The following is a 14,055-nucleotide window of genomic DNA, read 5'->3' on the forward strand; positions in this document are numbered from 1 at the left end:
ATCTTCATATTCTCTGTACTTTTCTGCCACGTCAAATAAATAAATGACACAATGGAAAAAACCTAAAACAAGTAGTCCTATTTCAAACCACATTTACTTACTAATAAAATTTCTTTATTGTGACACTTTCTCCGGTTTATAGGACCTCTCTCATATTCTATCTTGTCATATCTAAACTCATAGTCATGTATGTCCTCTAACCATCTCATAACGGTTTCCAAACCACTTTTATCGGATGTAAAGTAAAAGCATGGATGGTTATGTATAACGTCTAAAGTTTCTAAAGAGTCTCTCAAAGTCCAGTCTACTTGGTATTGAAAATCATATGTGTTATAGAACGGCGGGTCTACTATAAAGAAAACATTTTCCTTGTTTTTATATTTTTCATACAACTCTGTCCAATGACATCTCACAAACTCTATACCCTCAGTATATTTTTCTATGTCCTCTTTGAAAACCTTTGTATAGTTAAGATATAAAACGTTTGACATAAGTGTTTCAATGTCATGAACTCTTATAGAACCACTATATAATAGTCTAGCAGATATACTATCCCAGTCTATATATTCTGCTTTTTTCAAAACCTCTCTCACAATATTTTTCTTATCTAATGGTATACGTTCCATCTTACCTATAGGTATCTTTTCTTTTAACGCTTTCAATATATTGTTTGTGTCTGGTATATGTTTGAGACGGTCCATATAGTTGTCGAAGTCATTGCATATAATCTTTGAGTCTGGGAATATTGTATGACATAAATGAGATATATAGAAACTTCCACCGAACAAATCTACAAATGTTAGACCATTCGGTAGTTTCTTAAGTTCTCTCAATATAATATCTTTACATCTACTCTTATTTCCAAAGAACGGTAACGGTGGTTTTGTAAAATTCATTTATATATAATAATAAAAATGTTTTCACCCGAAAAGTGACAGAAAAGTGACAAAACATGAAAACATATATATTTTGTGAAAAGCCCCTGGAAGCCCTCCGAATAAAAACTTCATTTATACTAAACATCTTCAGGGCTAGAAGGGGCGCAGCCCCTGGAAGCCCTCCGAATAAAAACTTCATTTATACTAAACATCTTCAGGGCTAGAAGGGGCGCAGCCCCTGGAAGCCCCAATACCCTTTTTTTTTTCTAATTTCTTTTACTCGTTTATGAGGTCTTTGATTATGACTCCATTGATTCCATTCAGGATTTAAACAATGTTTAATTAATCGCGGAATATCTGACATCATCTATATATAGCTTCTTTTATAAAAGATAAAATAAATTATTTTAAAATTAATGTTAATTTTTTTAATGATTTATAAATAAATATATTTTAATGCATCGTCTATATATAGATGTAACAAAAAAAGTCACTAAACCCGTCATATCCTACTACTTTGATATTCAACTGATCTAGGTTGATGAAACTCTATAATATAGGTTTCCTTTATTTTAACTCTCAAAAACATTTCTGTGAGAAGTAATTAGTATCAAAAATCTGAAAAAAATAAAATAGAAAAATAAAAAACTATCATGGTGTTTATTTTAATAAAATTAAGATTGTAAACCGAAAGAAGATCCGAATTTTGATTATATCCGATCGATAGAATTTATATTTAATTTTTAATTTTGAATTTGTGCATTTTGTGGGTTGCTGAGGATATGGTTGTTGATAATATTGCTGTGGAGGATATTGTTGCTGTTGAACGCTACCTTGAGGTTGTCGATGCTTTTTGCTGCTGAAACTCGAAGATTTTCTTTTATCTGTGCGTAAATGATCTGGAGTACAGCATCCTTGTATTGTTCCTCTACGACACAAAATAAAAATCAGAAGTATAATGGCAAAAACCAATACGAATATATAACCAAAGTAACCAAAACTAGCCATGATTAAATATTTCAAATCTTTCAATTTTGTGTCACCAAAGAAAAAATAATAGTTGAAATTTTACTTTATTTATTTATATATAGAAAATTAAATTATTTTTATTGATGGGAAATTTCTGATTGTACGGTTTTTAAAATAATGAATATCCCTATGCAATATGCATATTTAATTATAATATGAAGAACAAGATTGAATGAAATCGGAGCATTTTAATAGCAAATTAAATATATTGTTGGGGCATTTTCTTAGGAGAAGGTAAATTTGAATACCATTCAAAAGTAAAAATTCACAATTTGTTCGATTTGGACATATAATCTATTATTATATATAATGTAATTAAGAAAAAAAATAAAATGACCTGCATATATTAATTATTTAGATTGCAAGATTCAAAAAAGCTATTAAAATTAGAGACTAAATAAATAGCGAATTGATTCATATGGATTTATGTAATTGTGAACATTAAAAGAGTTTATTTATTGATCTAATAAAAAAAGATAAAATATTAATGAGAAAATTGAAAGAATAGAGTGTCCCATTCACTCGTGTTGGTCGCAATATATCATTCTGGGAGACATTGCCTCTGCATGTCTCCCACAATGGCACAATGTTCCTTGGAGAAAGACCTGGAAGGGGGTCCTTTCTCAAGGTCAGGGCCCCCTTCTAGTCTTTCTGGTCCTGAAAGGAGCGCTTCTGACGGGTCTGTGCGCTGCTTCCAGGAAGATCAGGAGATTGCTCGAAGTTCGCGGCAAGTGCATTCCGACACCACAGATGCACTTGCCGCAACATATAATTGCGAGTGTCTGCTGCTTTGGTCAAAAGAAGCAGCAGACACTCGCAATGCGAACCGAATTGTCCCAGAAAGACCTGGAAGGGGTCCTTTCTCAAGGTCAGGACCCCCTTCTAGTCTTTCTGGTCCTGGAAGGAGCGCTTCTGACTGGTCTGTGCGCTGCTTCCAGGAAGAACATGAGATTGCGCCAATAAGCTCCTATCAACAAATTTTGACTAAAAATATAAAGTATCCTTTTGTGATTTAACGAATAGCTCAATTTTAAAATAGATTTGATTCTAATAATAAATTGAATGAGTTTCGCTTACGTTTAGAATTTAATGATTTATATGATTTTTTCGTTCACAGAAGAGTCATTGATATCCAATATCAAAAAAACAGCAAAGACACACCATAATAAATGATATTGAAGCTAAATATTACATATTTCAACATATCTAAAAAATTATTATAAGATTAGATCTCATGCAATGCCGAGCAGTTTCCTAATGCATAATTACTTATTTATACAGAATCAATTATATAATATTCACATTGCAAATTATATACATTCTCACGAAGCAACAAGAAATAGATTGTCCGAATTTGAATTCAAATAGAGATCTACTTCAAAAGGATTTCTTACAATATGTAATCTCGATGTTGATCACTGGAATACAAGGGATGCACGTAATTTACAAATTGTTGCAAAAATAGTAGTGCAACAAAAATTTTATTTTTAGCTTGTCACTTGATATATAACAATTGCAAAAACTCAATCAAAAATAGGATTTGAACAACTTTTTAAAATTGTGAGAAAAATTCTATCGGCACATTCTATTCAATTTTAAAGTATTTCTTTCATATTCCAATCGATTATTCAATATTTGCCAATCACAAATTTTAGTTCAAAATTCAAAAAATCCCTAATTTTAATTTCAGATGAAATCTCGCAAAAATAACATTGTTTTAACCATATAAATATATATTTTATATATTGTATAGTGATTTTTTAATATTTTTATGAGTAAAATCGAGAGTGAGGAAATGTGGACTACAAAAAACGATAGAAATGAATAATTTACATGGGAATTCAATACTTACAAGTATTCAATGTCACTTTTGTGCTCGAGATTTTGACTCTAGTATAGATCACTTTTTAAAGCATAATTAGCTAAAATCTTTAATTGAAATTTTCAATGCTAATACAAATTTGATTATTAATACTAAATATCATATTCTTAGTAATTCCATAAGAATATTTTTCTAAATCTATTGAAAATTGAAATGAAAATTTTTATACGATCGCATTATGTACTGATAACTTTTTTGATAAAAAAAAGATTTTGATTGTAAAATTGCAATGTAAAGTTCTCAATTGATGCAAGAAAAACGTTTGGATTTTTGTGATAAATATTTGACTTGTTTGATCAACTAAAATGAGTTTAGAAGGTCACTATCACTCCAGCTTACTCACATGCTTCTCAGATCCTTGTTTATGTGTTTGCGGATTCTTTTGCACCCCATTTCTTCAATTTGCAAACGCTTATTCGTTAAGTACATATACTCCAAATTGCGTTATTGCATGCTGCTTGTTCATCCACCCATATGCTGTTCGTCTTGAAATCCGTAACAAGGAACATATGCCACTAAGTTTATTCACAGATTGCTTAGTAACCAACTTTTGTGCTCCCTGCGCTGTCATTCAAGATGCAAAAGAAATAAATCACATGCGCTACAATATGATGAGATATAATCGTCCATCAAGTAGACAAGTTTCACCTAGAATGTAATTTTATTTATTAAAAAAAGAGGGCATTATTAATATTTTTAATAAACACAATAATAACCATTTTTGATATCAACATTATACTTTGTTGAAATAATTTTCTTTAATTCCTTGAAATAAGCTTCCTTGTTAAACTTACTCTGTTGATTCATCAGCATACATTTAACATCAGTAAAATAGCTATCATATCCCGATGAGTTTGCTTTCCAAAGAACATTTTCGGTCAATTCCTCTTCATCTCTGTCATAACAAATTGCTTTTGCTGTTGCAAATTTTTCCTTTCCGGTTCTTTCTTCTTCAGTTTCTGTACTTGAGACAAGCATCAGCAATAAAATTATCGCTTTGAGCTTGTCATCAGGTGAAAGTGTTTGTTCATTGTCATCAGGTGTAAGATTTTCTTCAGATGTTTTGTCATCTTTTTCAAAGATTCTCTTTCTTAACATTTCTTTACTAAAAGCTTCGTCTTGATCATCAAAACCAAGCGAAGATGACAGATTTAAGTTCGTTGAAATAGAATCACTTATACTAGTAATGAAATCTGAATCAAGGAACTTGAAAGAGAAAGTTGATGTCTGTTCAAGAATTTTCTTAACAATCTCTGTTGAAACTTGAACTGGGTTGAATTCAACACTCAACGTGTAAGATTTTGTACCATCTTGGAACTTGTGGAAATTATCGAATTCATTTTTAACAATAGCGAACAACAAACCATTGAGTTTCGCTTGAGAAAGATCAATATAATCTTTGCTTTCTTGTTTTTGGATCTCTAAATTGTAGTTATAAATCAATCTAATCAAATTATATGTCTTTGTCAATTCTTCGAGATAAGAATTGATTTGATCTTTGAAAGATCTGTCTTTGAGTGAAGGGTTTTCATTATTGATATATTCTCTGAAATCAACTAATTCTCCAGAATCTTCCGTTTTTCCAGATTTTTCCAAATAAGTAATGAATTCAACAAACAAATTATCCCTTCCGAGTTTTGATTTAATTCCAAGCAATTCATCATAAGAATATGCAGAGCACAAAATGTAAAGAGCTTCGAGATGGCATCTGAACATTGCTTTCCATTTTTCCAAGAAGTCATAGACTGGCTTAATGTGTTTCGTTCTTTCTGCTTTTGATTCTTTTTCTTTAGAAGGTTTGACAAATTGTTCTAAAATTTCCAAAAACTTCATTTTCTGTTCAGAACTCTCGTTCATAAACAAATAATAAGTAACAAATGATTCGATAGTCATCAAACAATACTTTGTCGATTGGTAATTATTATCACTAGCTGTTACAATGTGGAATATCAATGCTTCTTGTGAATTTTCGTTAATGAAAAGTGCCAAATTTTTGTTGGCACTTTCTTCTTTTTCTTCTTGCCCTTCAAAGTGAATTTCATTTTCAAGGAAGAAACTGTTGACGAATTTAGAATTTTCCAAAGATTGCTCATTCTTGAAATCATTGAGCATGTCTTTGAAGAAATTACCTTTGTAGCACTTGATAAATTCGAACAATTGTGGATCAGTGTATGCTCGATCTCCTGCTTGAATTTCATGATCAAAAAGGTCAAAAATCAAATTTCTTGGATTTTTACCTTTGATTTTTTCTTTCAAAGTATAGTATTCGGAGCTAATTTCGACCTTGTTTGTATCATCAATTTTCGATACTGCCAAGTCTTTAGTCTCATCTTGTTCAAAGCAATCTTTCAAATCAGGATTTTCGCCATAAATCTTCCTATCAATCGTGTTTGCTTTGATTTCATTACCTGTTAGACCTTCTGAATCTTTTGGTTTAGGAGTAAATTTGTCTTCTTTAAGCATCTTTGGAGAAAGGAAAGATTTCATTTGAGTAATTTCATCTTCAAATCGATTATTATCATTATGATTAAATATGTAACAGAAAACATATGATAAACTTGAAAAATTATTTGCAGAATTGAAAGATTGTACAATATTTCCTTTGATTCCTTGTTCATCCAAGCTCAAAATGAATCGTTTCGTTGGATAATCCAATTCTGAAAATTTCATTTTGTTGTCTACAATCTTAATAAAATCTATTTCATTCTTGAATTTATCAGCATTTCCTGTATTATCTTCATAGCGCTTCAGCATGAAATAGAATTTATCATAGAATTCCTCCAAAGTATTGCAGAAACAGTTAATGAAAACTCTGTTCAAGTTTTGAATGTTACTTTGATCTTTGTTACTTTGATCTTTGTTACTTTGATTTTTGAATTTCTCGAAACATTTATCAGCGTTTTCCTGGATATACTTTTGAACAAATTTATGAAGAATCTCCTTTTGTTTTTTTGTATTTTTTTGTGTTTATTTTCCAAGTGACTCAAAACTATTTCATTAAGTGGATCGTAATATTTAGATTTGATTTGCTTATGAATTGCAACAATTTGATTTGCTCCAAAATTCTTTGATGGGGTATCAATCCAGTAAACAGGCCATTTACTTGTCGAAATAACGTAATCTGGGATTTTTGTTCCTTTAACTTGAAGAACGATGGCAACATGATTTGTACATTTTGTTTTATTGAAGAAATCTTCAATCAACGATGTGTAATGATACAATTCGTTATGGTCTTGATGAGAGATGGAAATGATTGTGTTCTTATTTTGTATGTAATTGAACAACATAGTTTCATTCGCAACCATTTCATGAAGAACAAAATCAATGTTTGATTCAGTTTCGAATTTGAAATCATTCACGTAATCGTTTGTGACACAAATACACATTTTCTTGTTTTGAATGTAATCGCTCAAATTCAAATGCATGTCTTCAACTGCAGGATCTTTAATCTCTTTGATTTCCTCTACACATTTTTTACGATCTTTGTCATTTTTAATTTTCTCTTCATATTCTTTAACATAAGCTTCTGTGAAATGTTCCATTCCATATCTAATGATCCTTGCTCTAAGTATTTCATCATCGGAAATACATTTGCGATATTTTTCTTCATCATGAATTGCTTTGAATTCATCAATTATTTCCTTTAATTCTTCATCGTTTTGACTTAATTCGAGTCCGATATGGAAAAATTGATCATCAGTTGCTCCCAAATAAAACAATATCTCGTATTGAGAAGAAAATCCATTAAAGATTAAAGGTGTTTTGAAACTTTTAAGATGCTCAATCAAAATTTTCGCCGAACTTTCCTTTTTTGCAAGCCATTGCTTCCTAAGAATTCCAATGTTTGATTTCTTGAATTCCAAAACATCTATGATTCCATCAATAGCATTTCCAGTATTGTTAAGATCTTCAAGTGTTATTGGAGAAACAATCTTTATTTGTTTATCTGGACTGATAATTTTTTCCAAGTAGAAATTGACTTCAGAACTAATGGCAATTTCTTGCTTTGTGAAGCTCATTGAGCAAAGGTTAATTTGATTAAGATCACATTTATTGTATTTTTCGATATCAGAAAGATCGTGGTTACAAGGTTTATTATCACCTGGGGATATTTTTCTGATTCTCATTGCGTCGAATTTGAACTTTTCAAATTTATTCATAAGTTCGTTTTTATCATTTTGTATGAGTGTATCTTGAGCATCAACAAACTCTTCGAAATTCTTGATGTAATCATTAAAAGACAAAGTGATTGCGTTCAATCTATCCTGCATAGAAAGAGGAACATTGTTTACCAAATCTTTTTTGTTGCAAACCATCAAGAAATGCATTCTCGGCATCTGTTTTGGATTAAGATGAACAGAAAATCCATCAATATGCGTGTAAGGATTGTAGTCATCACTTGGATCATCAGGATTCGAGTAAGGTTTCTGTTGATTGACGATATCCAAGTTTGAATCACTACTTGGATTATTTCCTTGGATGAGGAAAATGAATGAATGTTCATTGGATCTTTCCTTCATGAATTGCTCGCAAATCTGGAGAGATGATTTGTTGGCGTAGATATTACGAGGCTGCTTGAAATTGTTCTCGTATAAATTGATGATAATGAATCGCTTGAAATAAGATAAAACATCCAAGAATTCATTAACAACTGGAACACTTTCATAGTGTTTAGTGATGAATAAAATGGATCTAGCCAATCTGTGGTCAAACAACAATGATTTAATGATACATAATACATTGTTATACTTTGGCAAGTTGTAATCATTATGTGGAAACTTTTTTTCCCAAATTTTTTTTGTTTTTTCAACAGCGTCTTTAAATGTTTCGCCAAGAGAAATGAAAGAAGAAACAACAATCGGATAATGGATTTCAATCGGATCAGATTGTTGCATGATGATTGTGTAGACAGGTCGCATCAAACTCTGACTGTTGTTGATGTATTTCTTGATAGAATTAAAGAAATCTTGTGTTGATTCATCAACATCATTCCTCGTAATTTTTTCAAGTGTCTTTGGATCATAATCAATATGTCCATATTTTTGTTCTTTTGTTAATGAATCGAAAAACTTCGCTTCGTCGGAATCTGGATTTTTAATGGCATATTTTTGTTTCTTCATAATAGAAAAGGCTCTGATTAAATCATCGGTTGTCGGCCTTGATCCCGAAATAACAACAGATCTATTCATAATAGCGTGGTCGATTTGGTAATTAGATGCTCCGACAGGGAAAATTTTTTCGAACTTTTCTGAGATGTCTGAAATATCATCTGATAATCCTGTATTTTGTTGATCTGTTTTGATCTTGTAATGAATACCTTTATCAAAGATATAATGGAGTTCTTTGATGTACAAGCTTGGATTGAGATTTCCAAATCCCAATTCATCAAGGAAAACCATAGCTGTGTATAGTCTAACTTGGTTATCTCGATGATGATGTCTCATGCAATCATAGAAATGAGATTCCAAACAACTTGTTTGAGAAATGATACTCGTGAGAAATGTCGAACAATAGAAATCATTTGATTCACCTGGTTCATTTGATGTTTCATTTGTTACAGGTTTATAATGATATATCTTGAAATATTCGACAGCCAAAGATTTAGCTGTTCCTGGTTTTGCAATCAATAAAATGGGTAACAATTCATGCATGTAATGGAATATATTGTATCCGATGTCAAGAGCAGCGAGATTGAACATGATGCTGTTAAGTTTCAAAATTTTTGGCTCTGGAATGTATTTGTAACATTGTGCAAAACTGTATTCATACATTTTCTTTTGAATATCAAAATTATAATTCTTATTTAAATGATCCTTGAATGCTTTGTTTAGAATCTTGTTCGCTTCGTGTGTGATGTAGCCTTGAACATCAACATTGAGCATCTTATTTTCACCGTTTTGGAGATATTCAGCCTTGTTGTCAATTTTAGCAAAACCAGGATTCAAAAATTGTACGAAATCAGCTCTGAAATTACGTTCTTCTACATCTTTATCTTTATCTTTTTCATCAAAAAGATTTGAGAATTCCCAGTATTTTTTGAGATTATTGATAGTGAAATTACTACTTTTGTCATCTTTGTCATCAATGAATTCGGCATTAGTCGTATAAGGCAAAATAAATCTCATGTAAATGCCAACAGAAAGAGCCAGCTCGAAATTTCCTGTTTGTTTATAAACCAACTTAAAAATGTGTGAAAAATGAATGGCATTTCTATAAGAAATTGCTGCCTTTTCGCGAATGATATTGTATATAACTTTATACAACTCCCAAATGCAATCTTGGATTACAAACTTTTGTTTTGACTCCAAATTAGCTGAAAAACCATCATTCTTCTTCCTCTTTTGTTTTGTTGTTGTATCATCATCACTATAATTTTTCATTAATTCTGTTTCAATGATTGTCATCATGCATTGTTTTTCATCTTCATCGTTGAGATTAATTTCGTATTCGATTATTGCGAATTCGATCATTTTAGGAATATCTCTGACTTTGTAAGTATAGTTAAAGTGATTGATACGGAACAATTCCTTTTCTTCTGATGTTTGGAGATCCATGAAATTAATGGATTTTGTTGGCATAGAAATGAATTGTTTGTTGCCAATCAATGACAATTTCTTGGAGATTTCATTGGAATTGATCAATGGATTCGCTGCAACAATGAAAGAGATGTTTTTCTCTTTCTTCATGAAGATCTCTCGCATCTTGTGAGCGATGTAACAACCTGCGGTACATGTATTAGCTTCATTAACAAAAATGAGGTATTTTTTCGATTTGTTTTTTTGTACATCTTCTTCAATGGCTTCAACAATTCTTTGGATTTCTAATAACTCTGTACCACCATTGCAATTGATTGTCTTTGTAAGACTACCAGTAATTTGTGACAAAATTTTAGAAATGACATTAGAAATTTTTGTTTTTCCTGTTCCTGTGTTTCCAACTAAAATTACTTCTTGATGATTATAAACTCTCAACAAAGCTTTTAATAGTCGTTTAGCAATGGAATCATTCAATCCAACTTTAATATCATACTTCCTTGAAAGAAAGGTTTGGAAATCATTAGTATCGCATCCGTAAACATCACTTCCGTTCAAATTTAATTCATTGTCGAATGTGCCGAGCTTAAAATATTTCTTATTTTCCTTGAACCTGTCTGGAACTCGGATGAACATTCTGTCTTTATTTTCGAACTTATCTGGTATAATATTCCATGCGTAAAGAGCTGATATCCTGTTCTTTTGGCTTTGATCTTCTTTTATCAAAGCAGTAACACGATTAAAAATGTCTTCATTATCTAACATATCAACATTTGATTTAGGATCAAGATTTTTGGCCAATTCTTTCAGTTCATTTCTTAATTCTGCCAGTTTCGTTATATCATTTGTTATTTCGTTTTCATAATGTGGTTCGTAAATCTTGAATGCATTGTCTGTCCTCAAATCAGAATCCCAATTATTTCTTAAATTGTTTAAATCAAAAATAAAGCTCAAATACTTTGTATTAGAAATATTTGGAGGGAACTCGAAAATGATCTTTTCAAAAACATTGTTAATATCAATGAATTCTCCAGTCTCATTGTATCCTGAGTTACCTGTTAACTTGCGCATAGAAATCAAATATAAATCATCAAAAAATTCTGGACATGCGTTTCCTTTGAATAGTTCTGGTGAAAATGTCATTAATATCTTTTTGTTGCTTCGAAGATATTCAAGGATCTTGAGCTGATATGATTTTTCTGGATCTTCTATATACATTCTCACACAATCTTTGATGTCATTTGTTAATATCTTTTGTTTGATTTGATCAAAGTCAATGTCTTTTTGTTCAAATTTAATTCTCTTAGCCTCCTTCTTTAAACAAATTTTCTTGGGCTATTGATGAAACAATGCATATGGCTTGCTGTGTTTCAGATGACCAATTTGAAGTAAGTTTTTTGATGGATTGGATTTCATCAGGAGCTAATGTTTCTGGATGAACAAAAATGACGGGTTGGCGGCCAATGAGTTTGTTAACGAGTTGCATTTTGTCTTTGAATCTATCGCCTGAACGACAGAAGATACGACAGTAATTGCGAGATTGTGGCAAATTTTGATATCCGGAAAAAACTTCGTATGGATGATTGACTTTGATGTATTTTATCTCTTTTTTGATCTGTTGTTCCTTTATGGAAACATGATCTGTAACGTATTGAAATCCTGTTTTCAAGAATGAATTAAAAGTATTAGATCTCTGGTTTTGTGAGAAACAAACGTCGAAGTTATCTAATGATTTTATCTTGCCTTTCATTTCGATGTCTCTGCCGATCTTCCATATTAAGCTGTTCTGAATATAATTCCTTTTATCTTGTTCGGGCTTTTTATTCTTCGCATTGATCATTCTAAGAGTTTTTTTCATGCTCTTTACTCTGTCTAAGGTAATTTTTCGTGCATAAAGCGGTGGATATCCTTGGTCTCTGAGCTTGATCAGAATTTCGCGGAGTTCGAGAACAGGTTCATAAAACGTGTTGAATTTTGCTTCAATATCAGTCTCACATGAGTGCTTAATTTGTGTACTCATAGCATTCAATTCGGAAAATTGAATTCGGATTGTACTATTAGTAACAAAATTTAACTCTACAAATGTCTCTTGAGGAGAAATGGTCCATAGAGGGTTGTTCTTCTCGTCCGCTATGTCCGAAGTTTTCATTCTTAGTTGTTTTTTTTCACCTACATCCATTTTTTTTAATTATAATTTTGTTGGAATTTTAAAGTTTTTTTTTATTCCATTCCTTTCCATAAATTATCCAACAAAAAACAATTTCCTAAAGTATTCAATTTCGTGCTCATTGTTTAATTGATTTTTTCCACTTAAACTACTTACTTAACATATATTTTCCTTAAGTGAATGATTCAAGGAGAGATAATGAGAATTTAGATCATGTTAGTTGTACTCATATCATATACATTAAAGTTGGAGTATTTGTTTATGCAATTCATTTATTTATGAATCTGATATAATCTATACGAATCTATCATCTATTCATATGTTACTTTGTTCTCATATAGCTGAGATTAACTTTTCCCTAGAAAAAAACACACAATTATATGAAGTTTTGATAAAACATGCTGGGAAACCATTTTCAAGAAGCTTGAAACAATATTTTATTTATTCTCACAGCATTCTAAAGTATATTAGTTATTAATATTGATATTTCTCCATCAAATCCTGATCTTTGTCAAATTTTCATTGAAATTCAGTTCCACAGTTGTTTGACACTTTTGACAAAAAAAAGATTTCTTTCATATGTACGTTATCGCTTTCTGTTTCGAAAGGTAAAAGTGCAAGCTTTTCCCATTCTGCACATATAGGTGCAGGGTGCTAGTGATAGACCCTGCATATATATGTGCAGAATGGGAAAAGTGTTTGCAACATTCGCATCGAAAGGTAAAAGTGCAAGCTTTTCCCATTCTGCACATATAGGTGCAGGGTGCCAGTGATAGACCCTGCATATATATGTGCAGAATGGGAAAAGTGTTTGCAACATTCGCATCGAAAGGTAAAAGTGCAAGCTTTTCCCATTCTGCACATATAGGTGCAGGGTGCCAGTGATAGACCCTACATATATATATGCAGAATGGAAAAACTATCTACTTTGAATATTCTGCATCGGAATCTCTTGGTCAATATACAATTAAATACAATGATCACATCGATATTTGGAGATACAAGATAAGTATCTCCAAATGCCGATGTGATCATATATGATTGTCGATAAAAATTTGAAATCTCAAATAAGATGCAGATTAAAAAATGGATATGTGACCAAAATGAGTTTACAAACACAATATAGAGTATATATATATAGATACCTCATTGTATTCAAAATGAAATAAAACAAAATTTTTGAAATTCATATCTTATATAAAACACATTATTCCTCAATACTATATGAGTAAATATGGCTTGATTAGTATAGATATATGCACATATATTTGGCCCCCAATATAAATTCTATGTTTTCGGGAAAGCAAAAGGTCCAATCGGTGTATGATAAATTTCACCTCACATGGCACCGCCCCGGGAAATTGTCTTGTTAATCGATTTTCGAGATGACTTTCAAATGCTATCATCAAATGACAAACAAGTCTAAGATTTCTCGACAATACATCAAATCATGATGTTTGTAAGTGCGATGAGATTAGAGTTTTTGAAGGAATGACAAGAGAAGTAGGGAAGCTCGGCATTCGCCGAGCAAATTAAAAAAACGTATGGATTAAATTTTAAGAGGAA

General features: G+C 31.2%; 3 protein-coding genes and 1 pseudogene across 4 annotated transcripts, besides 1 other annotated feature; 1 reads left to right on the forward strand and 3 right to left on the reverse strand.

The window, feature by feature from the left end:
* Positions 1 to 4,094: 4,094 nt before the first annotated feature.
* On the forward strand, positions 4,095 to 4,448 carry TVAGG3_0659110 (uncharacterized protein; the record flags this gene model as incomplete). Its single annotated transcript, XM_001297867.1, has 1 exon — positions 4,095 to 4,448. One exon carries the CDS (start codon positions 4,095 to 4,097, stop codon positions 4,446 to 4,448), a length of 354 nt encoding a protein of 117 aa, XP_001297868.1.
* A 37-nt stretch (positions 4,449 to 4,485) lies between these two features.
* Positions 4,486 to 5,198, reverse strand: TVAGG3_0659120 (uncharacterized protein; the record flags this gene model as incomplete). The annotated part of the gene is made up of 1 exon (XM_001297868.2): positions 4,486 to 4,887. The coding sequence occupies one exon, from the start codon at positions 4,885 to 4,887 to the stop codon at positions 4,486 to 4,488; it is 402 nt and encodes a 133-aa protein (XP_001297869.1).
* A 474-nt stretch (positions 5,199 to 5,672) lies between these two features.
* Positions 5,673 to 7,331, reverse strand: TVAGG3_0659130 (annotated as a pseudogene). The gene has a single exon. A coding segment is annotated over exon 1 (1,659 nt).
* A 4,294-nt stretch (positions 7,332 to 11,625) lies between these two features.
* TVAGG3_0659140 (uncharacterized protein) lies at positions 11,626 to 12,471 on the reverse strand (the record flags this gene model as incomplete). The annotated part of the gene is made up of 1 exon (XM_001296002.2): positions 11,626 to 12,471. One exon carries the CDS (start codon positions 12,469 to 12,471, stop codon positions 11,626 to 11,628), a length of 846 nt encoding a protein of 281 aa, XP_001296003.2.
* A 1,503-nt stretch (positions 12,472 to 13,974) lies between these two features.
* Positions 13,975 to 14,046: a mobile genetic element.
* Between the last annotated feature and the right edge of the window lie 9 nt (positions 14,047 to 14,055).

Source organism: Trichomonas vaginalis, chromosome III (assembly GCF_026262505.1).
Source record: "Trichomonas vaginalis G3 chromosome III, whole genome shotgun sequence".
NCBI classification, from domain to species: Eukaryota; Parabasalia; order Trichomonadida; family Trichomonadidae; genus Trichomonas; species Trichomonas vaginalis.